The following is a 19,911-nucleotide window of genomic DNA, read 5'->3' on the forward strand; positions in this document are numbered from 1 at the left end:
CTGTTGGTTCTATACATTATAGAAACCGGATGGGAGTGGATGCGTATGTACCTATTAGTGCAGGAATTTTTTCTTCATGTTTTCAGCATTCTCTTCATTAATAGTCTATAAAACGTCTGACTTTTATTTTATAATATCATAAAATGTACTACGAAATAGAATTTATAAATACACCTCTTTGTAGTAAAATATGCGTTTAATTTATACATAACCAAAGTTCAATTAGTTTTATAAATTGTTTTTTTTGTAGTAAAAGTTTTAAATGAAAATATATTTAAATATTATTATGTCACTTTCCGGTAACAACTACACTATGCCCAATTACAGCTGATTGAACTTAAGTTTTGTATTTTGTTTTATTTTTTTAATGATAAGAAAATAATTTTATGTGTGAAGAAATGTTAAACTTATACGAGATTGGAATCATCCTGATGCTTTATTTCCCTTGTCCGGAAATAAAGAGCACCATCATATTCCTCACTTGCAATAACTCAGAAGTTCTGATCGCTTTGTTACCTGCTTTGGTACCAGCACTTCCTCATATGTGCAACCTCTCCCATATTTGGGCACAGGAGGAGATGTTCCAGTAACCGGATCTCTCACACCTATCACTCTATGCATACCCCCACCTCATCATATTATTTAGACTTCTTGTTACTCTACTCCTATGTCAAAATCGATGCAGTGCCCGCTAAATACTATATGGCAGTTAATGTCCTCTAGGGAGAGCTCCTTCGATTCGAGACACGTTTCATTTGATAATTTCTCCTTCCACAACAGTTCAGATCTCAGGTGGAATTTCTGGAGGTATTGTTCGCTGGATGAAGCTGTTTGTAGATGTAAGCTGAGGATTAACATTCATCTGGTTATACGTAGTAGGGTATTTAGTATACGTCACCTGTTTTTCCTTTCCGTTTTTCACACCACTTTCCGTCTTATGCTAGAAGGCCCTATACCAACTAAAGGGTAAATGTGAACTGGTGTTAATTTCAGACAACGGGTTACAATGCGAACTCTACTATTAGAGCTACTATACTACTACTACACTATACTATCAGAGCTACTATACTATCAGAGCTACATCGATATTTCTAGCATCTGCAGATGCTTCCCATACTGGTCTGCACCAAAACATAGAGCCATTTCCGTGTCCGAAGCACTACTAATTGTCATATCCATGTCGAACCTATCAGTTGCGAATAATATTATTTCTCGCAAAGATCCAGCCTTTTAACTTCAGGTAGTGCTGTTTAAATGACAATGCTAGAAAAGTCAAGCCTGACTTCTAAGTAATTTGGATTACTGCAATATTCCAATCGAGATCCTCTCCATTCTACATCAAATTCACTTATCCCTTCTTTATTTCGAAGGTGAAATGCGAAAATCTGTGTCATGCTGGGGTATAGCGTCTTTGCCGGTAAAAAGCAGTCCGCTACCGTACCGTCAGAAATTTTTTTCGACCCACTGGTCTATTGGTGAACGCGTCTTCCCAAATCAGCTGATTTAGAAATTGAGAGTTCCAGCGTTCAAGTACTAATAAAGTCAGTTATGTTTATACGGATTTGAATACTAGATCGTGGATGCCGGTGTTCTTTGGTGGTTGGGTTTCAATTGACCATACATTTCAGAAATGGTCGAACTGAGACTGTACAAGACTACACTTCATTTACGCTCATACATATCATCCTCATTCATCCTCTGAAGTAATATCTGAACGGTAATTACCGGAGGCTAAACAGAAAAAAAGAATAGAAATTTCTTACACATATTTTATATACATAGACAGAAATTTCAAAATTAAAGACAGAAATCTAAATAAAGCTCTTTTACACTTTTAGTTTTTGGTTTGGACGAAATGTTTTTGGCAGGGGTTTAAGAATGAAACGTTTTCATGGATAAATTTATTAATACTGGTAAAACTGAAATATGCCGATTTCTTAAAGAATACGCGACAAATTATTCCGAATACATGCATTTTTTTCAGCGGTAATATTGGTAAAAAATATAATTTTGTTAATGAATAAAGACACGGAATCTAGATAGGGAATCTTGGAGAGCTGCATCAAACCAATCAAATGACTGAAGACAAAAAAAAAAATAAATATTTATAAAAATCTGTGTTCAAATATTGTTAAAATTGTAGATAAGATTTTCTAAGAAGCGATAAAACTATCAATATTATACTTAATATTATCAATATTATAAACGATTACTATTATACTTATTCTATACGAAAAATTTGAAAAAAGAAACCGATAAATGTTGCAGTAAATGAATAATGAGTACAGAAAAGTTGCACGTGAAGAATTACTAATGATAAAATATTTATTTTTTGTCATTCGACAAAATATTGTTACAGGTAAATATTACTGATGAAATAATTTGTTTTTTTTTCATAAATCATCAGACTTCTATATCAGAGTCTTAGCCAGTTATATGCTCAATTATATGTTATATATTCTAATCATTGTCTTTTTTTTACTGTTTCTTATTTACCTTAAAAATTTCTTTTCAAAACAAAATTCAATAAACCTTTATTCCTTAATACGTAGTTCATCACCCTTTTCCTTTTGAAAAGATTTTCCCACAACTTTTTTTCGAATTCGTATTTTAATTTATATTATATAAATCTATCAAATTTTCAAAATTCATCTTTCTGATCATCGTTTAAAAAATCTCTATTTACAGTAGCATTGGATTCAAAATATGAATATAGGGGCAAAAATTTCCTGTGCATTAGACCGGGTGGAAATGATCCCTAAGCGCGACTCAATTAACATACTAAAAGTAGGAAAACCTTACCAAAAAATTTATCAAAAACAATTTTGAGATATCCAGGTGGATCTAGCAAAATGGGCCACTCTATGTCAATGTAAACGTATCGTAGTCCTGTTTTTCATTTGTTACTAGTTAAATATTGAATTTATCGAAAAATGTTTCAAACAAAAGTTTTAGAACAGAAAGTTTTACACAAAAAACGTCTAGTAAAATTTTCATACGATTTTAAATAAACGTGAAAACGATCTACGTACATAAAAAAAAACAGACAACTAGTTTTTTATTTTAACAAGTAAATTTTTTGAAAACTTAAAAAAATATAAAATCGAAGGTTAACATTCAATAAGTACATAATTCTGGTACGTAATTAAGTACGTAATTTTTCTTAAAGTAAAAATTTGTTTTTATTAACTTTTTATAAACATTTATTTATAATACTATTTTCATTGCTTCATACGTACTAACGTATTTTACAAAAATTATGCTCACAAAACTCAGTCGAAAATTAAAATTTACGTAAAGCTGATATTATCAAATAAAATTAAATATTTTTTTCTTAACTACTACTTTTGTTCAATATTTAATTTTTTACAATTTTAGTAAGATACGATTGATTTTTTATTTCCTTGTACGAAGTAAAGGAAGTATTGTGATCGCGAAACATTTCGGTTTTCAGATTTCAACGTAACTATCCACTTTGACCATCCCTGAATCCATTTTGACTATTTCGGCGCGACATCTGTATGTAGGTATGTATCTCGCATAACTTAAAAACGATGAGCCGTAGTATGTTGAAATTTAGGATTTAGAATTGTTGTTACATCTAGTTGTGCACGTCCCCTTTTGATTGCAATCGACTGGAATAAAAGTCTCCAAAACAGCCCAAAATTCAAAGCAATTGGATTTTGAACTTTTCCTTTCCTTAACTACAATAATAAGCTCTCTTTGAGAGCTTTTCAACGATGTATGGTACTTATTTTCATTGGTTCCAGTGGTATAGCCAAATGAAATTTTAATTAATGAAATATTTGGATCTTACAAGGGGAAGCACATCGTTTCGAAACCGACTTCATCTCCTTTTTTTAATTTAAATATATTGATTTATTAATAATAATTATCAACCTCTGGTTAATAAAATGGTAAAAAAAAGTTTACGATAAATAATAAGTCAATAACTAAAAAAAAAAAAAAAAAAAAAAAAAAAAAATGAAAAAATATCAGAAGTTAATAATGAAATATGTACTTTTTAAAAAAATGTGTTTATATAATTTAATAGGCGTATACAAGGAAGTCATGTGGTGTTCACATCAGATTTTTGTACTTTGTGTGAAAGTCCCAAAATACGTTTTTTGAAATATAATGAATTTAAAATTACCAATATTTAAAAAAACGACAATATATTTTACTATGAACTTTGTTACATTCATAAATAATCACCTTAAGAATATATTCAAATAATTTTTTCCGATGTTTAGAATATGGTATTTATGTACAGGTCTTTGATAAACAAACTTTAAAATACTTCGACCTGACAATATTATACTATAGTATGTTATTCCTAAATATAGCAAATTCTTTTAAATTTATCAAACGTTATTCCTTTAGGTATCATTTATCGACAATATTTTGATTTTTTGCATTATCCATCGTAGATCAAAAGTTATAGGTATTTGTTTATCGCGCGCGCGCATTGAAACGGTGCTGTCGGTTACTTCGTATCTGTTTATTGCGCTTGCTCGTTTATTTTTGATCTGGTCGGAATGTATCTACGGTCATTTTTGTGTAGAATTTTCTGCTCTACATTTTTGACGATGATTTTCTTCTGTAATATTAATATTTAATGAGCTACAGATAAAACAGAGAAAAAAAAACAAGTTTCTTAAACTCAATTTGTTTATAAACCAATGTCGGAATGGTAGTTATTCTTTCGATCGACTTTTCGTATGTTAATTAAGGCATGCTTAGGGGACCTTTTCCACCTGGTCTGATCGACAGGAAAATTTTTCACTTATATTCATGTTTTGAATTTGATGCTCCTACTCTTAATTTCTAGGCTCATATCAATATGATTTTGATATATTATTTACTATATCTTTCATTTTTAATTTTCTACTTTATTGGTTTCATCTTACCATCTTTCTTTTTCAATTTACTGACCAGGCAAAAAAACGTGTATATATATATATATATATATATATATATATATATATATATATACATATATATATATTTCATTTCTTTATTGATATTTTTAGCCAAAGTAATATAACGCTAATTTTTTTTCTGGGTTGTTATTCCAGTCTTAAAGAATTTTATTTTATTTAACAAACAGAAGAAATAAAATATTAAGAAAACAGGTAATGTTTTAGTGTAGGTTACTAAAGTTTTACGATCCTTTTCTCCTTTTTTTATATATAACTTTTATTTTTTAGGACCAAACTTAAATACCTGACTTATATATTAGTAAGTAAATGAAGTAACGATGCGAAACGTAGCGAAATAAATTTTATTTTTAGTTCTATTTTAAAATATGAATTGTTTTGATGAAAAATCTTTATTAATATACATTAATTTTATTAAAAAAAAAAAAAATCAAACTTAATAATTCTAAATGTGGAGGAAATAAAATTTATCTCTTTAAAATAACATACGAAAATAAAGAACAAAAAAATGTTTTGGATTTCAATAAAGGAGGCTATTTAAATGGTCTTTTTTTCTAGTATTAATAATAACAGTAGTAAAGTTAGCTGTAAAAAGTGTCTATTTTAAACTACAATTGTTAAGCCAAACCTCATTGAGAGAGGGAGGGTGGTTCAAGCCAACTGGGGTTCTCTCATTTAGGCCAGGCAAATTGCCAAAACGTTAGCTGTTCTTTACAGCTCTGGCTCTAAATACTTCACACAACTCTCAGTCGTGTCTCTAACGTGTAACGGACCCACTACCAATACCAAAAAAACATGGTAAGATTATTACATAACTAATTTTTAATTTGTAGCAAGTGCAAAAGTAAATCGTAAGAAATATGACTAAATTTTTATAATTTGAAGGAAAGTAATATTTATAATTTCTATTAATGACAGTGGTCGTTATTAAGTAACAAAATAGTTTATAATGTAGTAGAAAGTGTTTGAAAAAAAATCTTTTGAAGGAAAATCAACTTTTCCAAAATTATTTAACGTATATTTTAAAAGTATTTGTGGGAAAATGTATATATTTATTTTTAGTTTTATACGTAAAAAAATATATAAAAATAAGTAATGTACATTATTTCATTAGAAACTTTTCATAGTATGTATAATAACTATTTTTTTTATTTTAAACTTGCATCATTTAGTGCACCTTAAGTAAAATTCTCAGGTAATTACAGATGTTGGGTTTTAATTTTACATAAATTCTCCAAATCTTACTAATGAATCGAACTTTACACTGGAATATCTTGGCTTAAATAGGAAAGAACTCTTACAGTCTGTTTTAATGAGGAGGAAAAAAAATTCTTTAGAAGTTTAAACAATAATAATAAAAAAACCTACAGATTCTTAATTAAACATTTACATAAAAAATAAAACTAATTATATTCTCTCATAAATAATTAAATTAGCGATAATCATTTGTAATTAGATAATAAATTAATTAAAATCTCGATGATTGGATTTCAAAGTACTCTGTGGGCGTTATATTCTAAGAGTAGTAGTGTTAAGCTAATTTTAATTCCTACGCGTTTATGGGGTTCATGAAAATTGTAATTAAATATATTGTTTTTTTATATTTATTATTCTATCACTATCGCTTACACACAAACACACAAATTAGCTCTCAAAATATAAATTAGATTGAATAAAATATTGAATTTAAAGGAAAAAAATATCTATTCTAATTAAAAAAAAATAAAGGTGTAAAATAAAATATTTAATGAAATTTTTTAATCCAAAAATTAAAAGATATTAGAAAATTTTACCAAATTAAAGATTGCTTAACTTATAAATTCAGATATCTGTTCGTGAAATTTTTCTAATACTTTTTAAATCAATAGCCTTAGCCATTTTAATTATAAATATCGAAGTTTAAGTAACACCGAGTGATAATTAAACCGACGTTGATCGTTAATTTACATAATGAACAACTGGTATCCTCTATCTGTATACTGGTTTGAGAAAGATTGTCTTTAGGCTAAAGCCCGCCAAATTAATTTCCAAATTTTTAGTTAGGGAAGTATTTTTACCAACATCTAAATCATCTTTAGTAATATCTCTTCAAAAATATTTGTGAGACAAGTTGATTTTGATAATAAAACTGTAATTTTTTTATTTTAATAATCAGAAATATAAATTCTAAAGTTGATTTTAATTTTTATTTATCTATTTTTTTTTTAGGCTGACGTCAGTTCTGCAGACGTAGAAAGTAAGTACTTAAATAATATATAACCGTTTAATTATTTTTTTTATTCATACTATGCAAAATAGTAAAATTCTACTTTAGATTCGATTTAAGTTAAGAGTTTTCAGATAGTATCATTTAAATAAAACAGACTTAAAGCTAAATAGTTTCCAGTTTCTTCCTTAATCGACAATTGAATGTGACAAGAAGAAATATAGCTGCAGAAACATTTTATTAAGGATATTTCCCTATTAATTTATTTTAAAGTTTTCTGGAAAACTTAAAAATATAAAAAAATAAATCCAAAGTTATCGATACCAGTCTGTCTTATTTATTGAATGAAAGAGCTTGAAATTTTTATTGCGAAATATTTAACATAACATTTTTTTTGTATTTAAAAGATGTTAAAAAATATCGATTTGTTTATAAACTAAGGTTCAAATTTTTTAAACATATTCACGAAGAATTAAATATATACGTGAATTCGGTTTTGGAAATTATTGCTAAATTCATGTAACGACATATATAATTGCATAGCCGATTTCTAGAATTACAAGCAATCTATGTCAGATTTACTTAGTAAAAAAAGGAGTGAAGTGGTTTCCCGATGTCTTCTTCAACGAGCCGAATATAATTTTATTTATCAGTCTACACTGAGTTTGAAAAATTACACATGCCATATGTATTCAGATATTCCATTTATGGTAATTATTACACATCTGATCTCAGTAAATAATTCACATAATATGAATTAATAAATTTAAAAAAAATAAAAATCTAAAAAAAGATCGGTGAAATTAAATTAAAAATCATATATAAAGTCATTTAGAAGTTTTTTTAACATTTTAAAGAACAAATTATATATATATATATATATATATATATATATATATATATATAAAATACACACTGAGTTGGTGAGGGTCAACTAACTTTACATTCATTTATTATTCTAAAAATTCATTGATTGACTAAAATGCCTAGCACAGTGTAATCTGAAAATCAAAATGTTCATTTCAAAAATCTCTAATGGAGATGAAAAGCAACAAAATGCTTATTTAGCAATAAGCTATATTCATATACCGTTGATGTTAATTAATAACTACAGTTATAAACTCATGAATTTATCTTTTCAAAGTAAATCAAGTTGGCGTTATTTAAATTATAAAATAACTAATTCTTTTCGCTGTCTTAAAGATGTATTTTTTTATTATTCATATTGTACAATTTTACTTGATTTAATTTTATATATTTTTAATAATTTATTAAATAATTACGTCAGCATGATTATATAATGGATTCAGATTTTTATAACTTAATTAATTAGAAGAATAATTGTTACGAAGGAGTTTAAGAAATAAAATAATAATTATTTTTATTGTTTTAATAGATGGAATAATTCATTATATTATTTTTCCATGTTAATAAAATAACTTTATTTTTACATTAAATTTCAGGATAGATGACAAAAATAGAAAATGGTTCAAAATATATTACGGTGCACTGGTCTAAAAAAAAAGTTACTTTTTATTTATATACTCTTACACATTTTCTGACGAAATTACGTGGCTAACATAAAAATTAAACAAAATTTTAATTTCATTATCTACACAAAAAATAACCTTGAAGAGATATGTATATTTAAACAGATGAAATGTGGCGCTAATGTTTTGAAATTAGATTAACTCTAAAGTTTCGCGGCGTTCAGTTTAAGATTTCAGCTAGTCGGGGTCTTATAAGGTAGAACGTCTTGTACTGCTGGGTTATTATTAGCATCGCGACGAAGCTTTGACGTCATCTTTAGATCTCTCTCGCATTCCCTTTACTTGAAATTTTTTCAGACTGTAATTCTTTATTGTATTATTTATTTTATTGCAGACAGAAAAAAATTCTTAATATATTCTGTCATTTTATTAGGAAATGTTTTAAATTATATTAATTTTAGATAAAAATGTTCGTTTACTTTAATAACTTTTGTTCTATCATAAAAAAAAACAGTTTATTATTATTCCTGATGAGTAGAATATATTTATTTATAGACGTGTTTCACCGCAAAAGGAAAAACGTTTTGTATTGTATAATATTAAATATTAAAAGTATAACGTACTCTACTAATGAAGATTTCTTTTAATAATTTATACATCAGATTAAACAGGAAAAAAATCTTTTTTATTATTACTTTATAAATAATATTCTGTAAAGTTATATTTTTTATACAAAGATAAAAAGTATTTTATATAAAAAGAAAGCAAACTAGGTCATACTCTTTTAACTACCTATATCCATATGACAGTTTGTCTAAACACCAAAGAAGGGCTGAACCGATTTTTTAATTGGTTAATGAACTTATCTTAACTTTGATTAAAATTTTTGATAATTCTATTTAAAATATTAATACGATAAAGATTAGAATTTAAAAAATGTACAACCACGCTTTTAAAGAAATTTTTTTTTGTTGGATTGAACAGGGACCTCCGACATTATGCAGAAACATTTTTGTGATTATTAGTTAATGAAGGAGTCTAGGGAAAGATTTTAAATAAAATAAAACTAGGCAGAAGAGAATGTTAGAAAAAATCTATAGGAAACAATTTTAAAAATTTCAAGGGACGACGACAGTTCGTTCAAAATCTTTAGCGATTGCCTTTCTTTTTTTTAATTTATGTTTAGGTTTTTGTAATATCTGAATGTTTATCTCAATAAAATAAATATAGATGTAAAGTCAATAATAATCTAAATAAAAGAATAGCGAATTTTAAAAAATACATGATTTATTTTTTTAACAATTATATTCTATCATTCAATATTTTACAGATTTCTAAAATATATTTTACTCTGATTATTTATCTGGTCTCATTACATTAATATTAACGGATGATTCGGATTGCATTACTATATTTTTTCGTATTTGAAAATTAGATCGTGGATGCTTTCAACGATAGTGGTTGGGTTTCAATTAACCACTCGTCACTGGTATGGTCGGACTGAGTCTATACAAGACTATACCTCACTCACACGACACGAACAAGAGAAGCGGCTGTCTACAAGCTCCGAATCCGGGAACCTGCTTGAAATATCTGGAAACTTCCGGAATATTCATAAGTAAATCGATCTTCGTGGTGGAGCGGGAAATTCCGGGTTCAAATCTCGGTTAGGCACGGAATTTTTCATAGCTACAAAATTTCCATTTCATATTCCCATGCAGAACTTCAAGTTTATATGGGATATTATAAAAAAAAATGTTTTTTATTACACTTTTTTTTATAGGTTATACGTGGTATGGTCAATTTCCATTCGTTCTTGTTTTATTCTAAAATTTTAACTTCAATATATTTACTACTCTTTATCATCGGTTTTCTATTTTCTATATACATTCCAGTCCTTATATCTACTGTTTTTCCCTCTCTACACATTCCTCTATTTCCGAAATTTAATATACGGTCCTCATCATCACCCTTGTTTGTCTCGTTAAAAGATTCTACCACAAAATTCTCTCATTTCCTATTTATTTTAACACTATTTCATTTCAATCTTAATCAGTCTATATAATTTTCAACATCCTCATGTAATAGTATACTTCAAAGCCTCTATACTTTCCCTTTTCCTATGTTGTTTCATGTTTTAGAGTTAAATACTCTCTAAATATTTTCAAGAATTTCCTCTAATTCTTACATAGATATAAAAAGAGGTTTATGATAGATATTAAAGAATGAAAACGGCTTAATGTTTCAAAATTAAAGGATACTAGGAAGTAGAAACAAGTACGGATCTACATAGTTAGAAAATTACTACTTTAAGGCGTGTTTGAAATTTTTATCCGCAATTTGTGTTCGCAACATTAAATGGAAATGTTTTTTTTTAAAGAAAGCTGGACATGTGATACATGATTTTAAGGTAAAATTTTACTACACAAACGGCGCTGAAAACCGTTTCTCGATAAATGCCTTTTGAATTGTAAATAATCAAAGTTGCAAAAACAAAAAAAAAGCACGGTAGCAATAAAACCAGGTAAAACGCCCCGTAGTAACTTTTTTTTATTTCGTCAGGAATATATCTAATAATAAACTTTAAACAGTTGTACTTTCTTGATCATAATTGATTTACTAATTGATTCCGTTTTGAAATCTATTATTAACTGCCGGTCTCCGTGGCGTGAGTGGTAGCATCTCGGCCTTTTATCCGGAGGTCCTGGCTTCGAATCCCGATTAGGCAAGGCATTTTTCATACGCTAGCTACATTTCCATATCCCACTCACAAGCTTCAAAGTTATGTAGCGACATCTTCAAGAAAAAAAATAGAAAATAAAAAAATAAATCGCATATCTTTTGTAAAGGTTGAACTCTACCATGCCCGTACATCATTACGTCATCTAGTTATTCGTTCAGTTTCACTTAAGGGTTCAATTATTATTTGATAAAGTTAATGAATAAACGAAAATAATAATAAAATTTTCCCTGCGGTATAAATATTTGAGCCACTACAACTTAATTCTCCAGTAAATAATTAATTAATACAATCAAATACAATACTTGAGTGTTCAGGTAAGAAGTCAAAATGAAAAATAAGTTGCATTGTAGCGTAATTCAAATTACAAGTAAACAGCTGATTACTACTCTAAATTTGTAATGTATTTTTTTAAGTTAAAATTGTTTAAATTTTAATCAAAACTTATTGTATTAAGTAATTTAAGACCGAAAATATTTTACTAAATTTTCAAATTAAATATTGCGATAATTAAAGTAAATAATATCAGTGGCCATTTATTTTGTAATTTTGCAAATTATAATTGTTATATATTTTATTATTAGCGTTATTTATTATTAGTGTTTGGGCCATTAATTCCAATATTAACTATTTAAAGTTTATTATTGTACATAATCTGAAGGCAATACGAAAAAGTTACTACGGAACGTTTTTCCTCGTTTTGTTACTATAGCGATTTTTCCGTTTTTTGCAAATCTGATTGCTTATAACTCAAAAAAGAAGACATTTATCAAGAAACAGGTCTCACCTTCGTTTTTTTCGTAAAAATTTACATTAAAATCATGTATTACACGTTCACCTTCCTATTAAAAAAAAAAGTTTCATTCAATGTAATGGATCCAAGATGGCGGACAAAAATTACAGGCGATAAAGTAACTATGTAGATCTGCTTTTTTTCTATTTCCCAGTATCCCTTAGTTTTGAATATGAAGCCGTTTCCATAATTTGATATCGATCTGTTTGTTTAACACTAGTATAATTGCTTTCTTTAATATCAGCAACTGTAATAGACTTTGTTCTTTCTCCTCTTTTAGATTTCACTTTTACACGTATCATTGCCGATTCTAATGTAGATTATGATTAAAATATTCTCTCAAAATTTCATTTTGAATTACCGTATTCTGTTTAAATGGCCATCATATACAGTATGATTACTGAAAAATGTTAAAAATGTACCTTAAATACAGACTGAACTCTCCGTAAATATGCACAACAATAATTTTTTTATTGAATCTACTTATAATCTCATTGAATGTATGCACTACGTGAAAAAATACGATAAATGGGTCGCGTATTTTTTAATTTAGATAATTTCTATAAATTTTATTCAAATTGATTGAAATTTCTCAAGAAAATCACAAAATTTAAAAACGTTTAACGTAATAAACCGTGTTAAAACCTCAATTTGTTTTTACATTTAGTAGTTCAAAAGTTAGTTAGTTAATAACTATTAAAAAAAAAAAAAAAAAAATTAATCTGATATAATGTACATTATAATAATGTACATTATAATTTTTCCATAATAAATGATCTTTAGTATTATCCGATTTCAACATCTCGAAAAAATTACATATTTTGTACATTTATTCATATTTTATCATTTTTAAACGTTTAAGAGTGGGTATGCTCTTGTCTATCTATGAAATTAGACATTTAACACTAAAATTTTAGCGTAGAAAATACATAGCGAGTCATCAGTCTTTTATTGGTAATTTTTTTCATTCGATGCCTTGTCTTATATGACTGATTACATTTATTTACAATATATAATGATATACAGTATTCGTTTCATACATTTTATAGTCGAGAATAAAAATCACCCATGCGCTCCTAGACAATATTTACACATACATTCAATGTAAATATACTTCTCTTTCTTTGTTTGTGTGTATGTGTGTGTACGGTGGTCACACAAGCGTATGAATGTGTGTAGTAAAGAATGTAAACATTTAGGGGGTTTGACATAAAATGATATACGAGTTCCAGTGATATTATCGGAAAATCTAATCTAAGATAAAGGTTTTCAGAATCTCAACTTGTAAGAACCCAAACCATTACTGAATAAATTATCCACGTAGATATAGTATTTCCGACAGAATAATTGTAAAAATATATACAAAAAAAAAATATATATATATGTAAATATAAAAAATATATGTAAAATAAATATATAAAATATGTAAATATATATATATAACATATATATATATAGACGTATGTAAATTAAGAAATAAAATAGATTTACATTTACTATAAAATTTTATTTTTATTTTGTAAATAGCACATTATGGTATTTTACATAAGTTATATCCCAAGATTTTTAGGTTTAAAAAAAAGATAAAGAATTTTTTATATTTTTGTGTTTCCATTCATAAAATTATCAATGAATTTTAAATATCAAATATATTATTATTGGTATGTAACAATTACGTTATGTTAAGTTCTTTTAGTCTAAGAAGTCCTTAACCCACCGGGTTGGTGTAGTGTTGAACGCGTCTTCCCAAATCAACTGATTTGGAAGTCGAGAGTTCCAGCGTTCAAGTCCAAATATAAAGGTAGTTATTTTTACAAGGATTTGAATACTAGATCGTGGATACCGGTGTTCTTTGGCGGTTGGGTTTCAATTAATCACACATCTCAGGAATGGTCGAACTGAGACTGTACAAGACTACAATCATACATATTATCTTCATTCGTTCTCTGAAGTATTATCTGAAAGGCAATTACCGGAGACTAAACAGGAAAAAGAAAGTCCAAGAGGTCCACGAAGGCCGGCCTCCGTTCCGCGAGTGGTAGCGTCTCGGCCTTTCATCCGGAGGTTCCAGGTTCGAATCCCGGTCAGGCATGGCATTTTCACACACGCTACAAATCATTCATCTCATCCTCTGAAGCAAAACCTGACGGCAGACCCGGAGGTTAAAAAACAAAAAAGTTTCTAATTTAAAAAAAACTTCTCAATTTTCTTTACTTACTAATTCTCTGATGTATCATCTAGAGTTATTAATTATTAGTTGTTCGATAGTACAAAGTTTTTTTATTTAAAAGTAAAAGTAAAACTGCAAATTAAAAGTTTTTAGAAATTAATGCTAATGGAATTTTTTTTTTAAAACCTACAAACAATAATACCCAAATAATAACAAAAACGAAATATTTTTTTAAAATATGTTGATTTTAGATTTTTTTTTAAAGAAACTGACATTTAAAAATATTTTATGATTAGCTGGATTTAAAAATATACTTTTTCTTTATTTATATATACATATATAAATAAAATAATATATAAATATATATTTATTTATAATTCCTGAAGGATACTGAGGAGGATCCACTAATATTTACTTGCGTATTCTTCTGATGAAAATAATGAAATTAGTTTGGCGGAAATACTTTGTTTCCGAATAACAACTAAAAAAAAAAATACTTTTATTTATTAATTTTGTTTTTATTAAATGTTATTATCGGATGAGAAAACACGAGCAACAGAGTGATCTAAACTGTTTCGGATAACAAAAACGTACAGTAAAATTTATAAATAAATAAGCAACTATAAAGTACAGGACAGGAATAAAGTACAACAGAATACAAACAAAATACAAAAACGAATTCATTTAAATTTAAAACCAAAACAAAGCAACACACACTCCATGTCGTACATCATAAACCACGGAATAAAGCGATAGTTAATGTAGGAGTTGTAAAGGGACGCCCACTAAGGACGAAATTTTTGAATGCTAAACAGACTTGAAAATGCATTTCAAAAACAATATAAAATATTAAAATTACGTAAAATGAGTAGTTTAGTAGTGTTAAACATTATATTGGAAGTGTGTTATAATACTTTTGAAAGAAATCAAACCTGTAAATTGTAAAAAATTCTTGTTTTTTAATAAAATCAGTTAAATAACAGAAAAGGAACGCTATAAGAACAGTAATTTTTATTTTTTTACAAATAGCAAACGAAATATTTTTTTGAACAAGAAAATTAATTGAAAAAATCAAATTAATGTAAATTAGTTAAAGGTAAGGCTCTATTATGAAAATTATTATCATTATTAATTATAATTATTACATGATTTATTTATTTATAGGAGCAAATTTCATCTTTGGAATCTATGATTTCGATGGAGTGGGCAAAGTTGACGCTTTTTATCTTGGAGACTGCCTCAGGGCCTTAGGACTCAACCCCACACTGGCACTTATTGAGAAACTTGGAGGAACCAAGAAAAAGGGTATGTACTTCATTCAATTTACCTATTTATTATTATTTCTTTTTTTTAAATAAAATTAACTTTTTAATATTTTATTTAAATGTTTATAAAAATAATTTATTAATGAAAAAAAAACAAGGAAATAATTAAAGAAAATATTTATATGCATAAATATTATATTTCTCGTCAATGAAGACAGCAGAGAAACAAGAAATTAATTTTTTTTATGTAATATTTGTTTTTTGGTATCGGGGGTCGACAACAAGCAGGGAATAATTAACGGATTCGCAGACGAGAAAATACTTGTAGTAGAATCAACCCCCTGAAGATAAAATCGATGAAGAAATAAATTAATGATTAAAATATCTTGTATCCGGGGTCATCGTTACATTTGCTGCTGTAACCTAAAATAACGTGAATAACAGAACTGATAAAGCGATCATGTACTTAAAATGTTATCCAAGATCTATCATTTTGGTTTTACAGATAATTTAAGGAAAACTAAAGTTAATATTTTAAACTGAAAAGTAAATATGTCAGAAAAAATACAATTATTATGCGATATCTTCAGACTTTCACGAATATTTATTATTTTCTAACATATAAATTAGAAGCTAAATATAATTACTTCTGTATCGATATATAAATACACGGGTACCGGAACGAAACGGTGATCACAATGCACCGGATCCAAATTTCGTTCAGTTGCCCATCTCCCACCTGTTAAAGAGGCTGCAGAGCCTCGCGATGGAAGCATAGCAGCTGGAATGGGACACTACGACTAAGGAAAGATCCTTGTATAAGTTTATACAGAATTTGGAAAGATGGTATGCCTTGAGCTCGTTTTTAAGGGCAACGGGTGCCCGGGTGCTCACCAACCACGCTAACTTGAACCAATATCTGTTTCGGTTCCGCCTGGCAGCTGATGAGCTGTGCGTCTGCGGGGAGATCCAGTCAAATGAACACCTGACGTTTGACTACCCTACTCTTGGAGGGACCAGAGACCGTGACACCCTGGAACTTAGAGATCAAGGGGAAAATTAGCCACTCACAAGCGAGTCAATGTGGCGAGAGCCGCATTGTCAGACCGTGTGGGAGTTCCTAGATGCGGTTGCTTTGTTCAACCGGGATCCGTAGTTTGCTTAAGGGAAAGACTCTTACCGCATTGCCGTGGGAAGCTAATCCTGAGTATGGCTGACCATCAGCCAGTTATTATGGTTCCAAGCGCTATAAAATGGTGGACAGGTACTTGCTGGAATTCAGCGACCTAGGCGTGGCAACGAACTGCTGCCTAGATGAAATAAATTTTATTATGAATGTCATATATATTTTTAGTAGTTGACGGGGTGCCCCTACCCATTTTAGCAAATATATGACAAGTGAGCGGTTGGGACACTAAGCCGATGTAGTATGGCACCACGCTTACTCTCCTCACGCTGTTAGGTAAGCTGTAGGAACTATGTTATGATACTGATCGCTAAATTATTCGAGGCTCAATTGCCGTTTGTGGCACAGACATTCGGTCTTATGCTATAGCGCGACCGATTGGGGTGGTGGCGGGAGAAGTTCCAAGTAAACCAATATAAATACATAATTATTTAGTTTTTCATAATATTATGACAAAATAATATAATAAAAAAATAATTACATTAATAAATTAAATGCCGATCTCAAGGCAAAGTGGTAGTTTCTTGGTCCTTCACCCGGTAGTCCCGGATTCAAATCCCGGTTAGGCATGACATTTTTAATAAGCTATAAAATTTAATTTCCATATTTCCACGAAAAAGCTTCAAAGAGTTTCTCAGTGGCGAGTTGATTCTTAAAAAAATTTCTTAATTTTTTATTTATATTTATTTGGCTGCAACGTAATTATTTCTTTCCACATATTAATATAATTATTATTGCTACTGGGTTTTGTTTTTATTTTTTAATAATTTTTAAACATTTTCTTGTTTTTAATCATTAAAGATGTATGCATTGTTATTTATTCTTATTTTATTTTATCATTACGATTAAATTTATTTTTTTCTTTTGTTTATTATATAAATATCCTGTTGATTCAAAAAGGACTTTATAACTTTAAAAGGATATAAAAATTTATTTAGATAACTTATAGATACGGTTGAGGTCTCATATCAGGGAAAAATATATCAAGTTTTTACTCACGTAGTTCATTAGTACCAAATCTGGTCACCAGCGCTGTAACCAGTGTTGTTAAATAGAGATACTGAGGATAATGGTGCGGAACATGCTCGCTGACTCTTTTGATTTCACGATTTGCAGTTAGCAACTGCAGTTCAACTTATTTTCGTAGAGAGTACTGTAGGGAGCCTCCTAGTAGGCGTAAAATTTACTTTTGGCACCTCTCCTTCGTCAGGACAGATTGTTCTTCTTCCAGACAAAACGGTCGTTCTTCTTTCAGGAAGCAACCGTAAAAGGTATTGTTTATCTGGGCACGCTTCAAAATTTTGTAATTCCTCAGTTAGACAATGATAATCGAGGTGAATGCCATTACAAGACCGGGCACCAAGTCACTACTTTTTTGAAGTCTGAAATTTTCTTGATATTCAATGCCCAGGTCGGTGAATTGGTCGTTACGGTTCAATTGCATGACCACCTTGCTCCCCAGATTTGACTCCGCTAGATTTTTTTTGTACGGTTTTATTAAAGATCAGGTTTATGTACGATCAGGTTGACCTTTTCCTGCTGATCGTGTTGAGCTAAGGCCTCGAATTAACGCCGCAGCTTTAGAATTAACTCGCTATTTGCTGGCTACAATTTGGAATAAAATCGACTTCAGTTGAGATGTATGTCGCGTTACAAAATTATGGAGACCATATCGAACTAATGTGAATATCGGGTGGGAAATTTAATGTGTTTTTGAAGATTTGAGATCTCAACCAAATCTGTAAGTTATCTCAATAAAGTTTTATTTGCTTTTAAAGTAGTGATGTCCTTTTTGAATCACCCGTATTTTTAATTCAAAAAATTAAAACTGTAAATTTTAAGATGAGATGAAAAGCAAAAGATGATAACATACAAAATCAATTATCCAGAAGGTCGGATGTGGCGTCAAAGTATTGCTAAGATTTGTTATTTTTACCAAATCAACAGGGGTAAGTCAAAATAAGCAAAATAGAGTAGTAAATCAATCAATATTCAAGGAAAAATAGAGAGGTAAATCATCTAAAACTTAAATTACAGTTAATAAAATAAAGAATTCGCAAAAATTGATATAAATATACTCATAATTGTGTAATAAATTATGTTATTACAAAAAATAAATAAAAACATTAAAAAATAGGTTTTATCGGAAGAATTTCTTTGAAATTGAAACTATATGAAAAAAATATTACTGTCTTATATCATTCTACCATTACTGTTAAATATAATAATTAAACTGATAATATTACTGTATAATTAGGTGAGAAGACATTGAAAGTCGACGAATTCCTTCCAATCTACAGCCAGGCCAAAAAGGATAAGGATAATGGAGTGTATGAGGACTTCATTGAATGTTTGAAATTGTACGACAAGCAAGAAAACGGTTTAATGATGGGTGCTGAATTGTCTCACATTCTTTTGTCACTTGGTAAGCAAAAAACGTATGGCTTATAAATTAAAATAAAAATTTGTAAAAAATATATTTTTTACAAATTTTTATTTTAATTTATAAGCCATTAAATTAAATTTTAAAACTTAATTTTTCATTAAGAGGTATAAATAATATTATGAAAAAATAACAAAAAACTAATTAAATTAAAACAAACCAAAATCTTTCTTAATTTTTTTAGAATTAAATTTTCGACTCACGGCCTGCATTTTTTATTCAACTAATAGAAATATAATGGAATTAAAAAAAAAATTACTTAGGTGAGGGGAAGTTAACTGTGAAAGGTTAAGGTTTAAGGTAAACATTTAAGGAGCTAGCAGTGTGTTTTCTCGCCTCAAGGAAACACCTCAGCATGACGTCACATACCTCTCCTTCTATTCACAAAGACAAAACCTCTTGGTAGTAATCTATTCATATTGTAGAAAAAAATTAATAAATAAACTACTGTAGTCGAGTTATACATTGTCCCTTAAATTAAAACAATTAATTTGTTTTTAATATATGGAAATACAAATTATAATATAAATTTATTTCTACTAAAAATAATTTTTAAGTAAAATAAAGCTGATAAATAAGCGATATATTTAAAAATATAATTATTATCAGACAGAAACGTTTTTGTCAATTAAAAGTATATTATCTTTATCGAGGTTTATTTGACAGCGACTTCACTTT

General features: G+C 28.4%; 2 protein-coding genes across 4 annotated transcripts in view; one reads left to right on the forward strand and one right to left on the reverse strand.

The window, feature by feature from the left end:
• The window catches only part of LOC142330607 (uncharacterized), a 394,400-nt gene that overhangs the window by 334,344 nt on the left and 40,145 nt on the right, over positions 1–19,911 (reverse strand). The gene's annotated exons all lie outside the window — the stretch shown is intronic.
• Mlc1 (Myosin light chain alkali) overlaps positions 5,608–19,911 on the forward strand; it is a 34,127-nt gene continuing 19,823 nt past the window's right edge. The window contains exons 1-4 of one of the 2 annotated variants that reach the window (XM_075376007.1): positions 5,608–5,738; positions 7,149–7,176; positions 15,504–15,644; positions 19,048–19,215. In XM_075376007.1, the coding sequence (XP_075232122.1) occupies positions 5,736–5,738; positions 7,149–7,176; positions 15,504–15,644; positions 19,048–19,215 (340 nt within the window). In that variant the 5' untranslated portion in view covers positions 5,608–5,735. The remainder of the gene's footprint in view (positions 5,739–7,148; positions 7,177–15,503; positions 15,645–19,047; positions 19,216–19,911) is intronic. The other variant, XR_012757819.1, reaches the window with a different exon arrangement.

This window comes from Lycorma delicatula, chromosome 9, assembly GCF_047948215.1.
Source record: "Lycorma delicatula isolate Av1 chromosome 9, ASM4794821v1, whole genome shotgun sequence".
Taxonomy (NCBI): domain Eukaryota; kingdom Metazoa; phylum Arthropoda; class Insecta; order Hemiptera; family Fulgoridae; genus Lycorma; species Lycorma delicatula.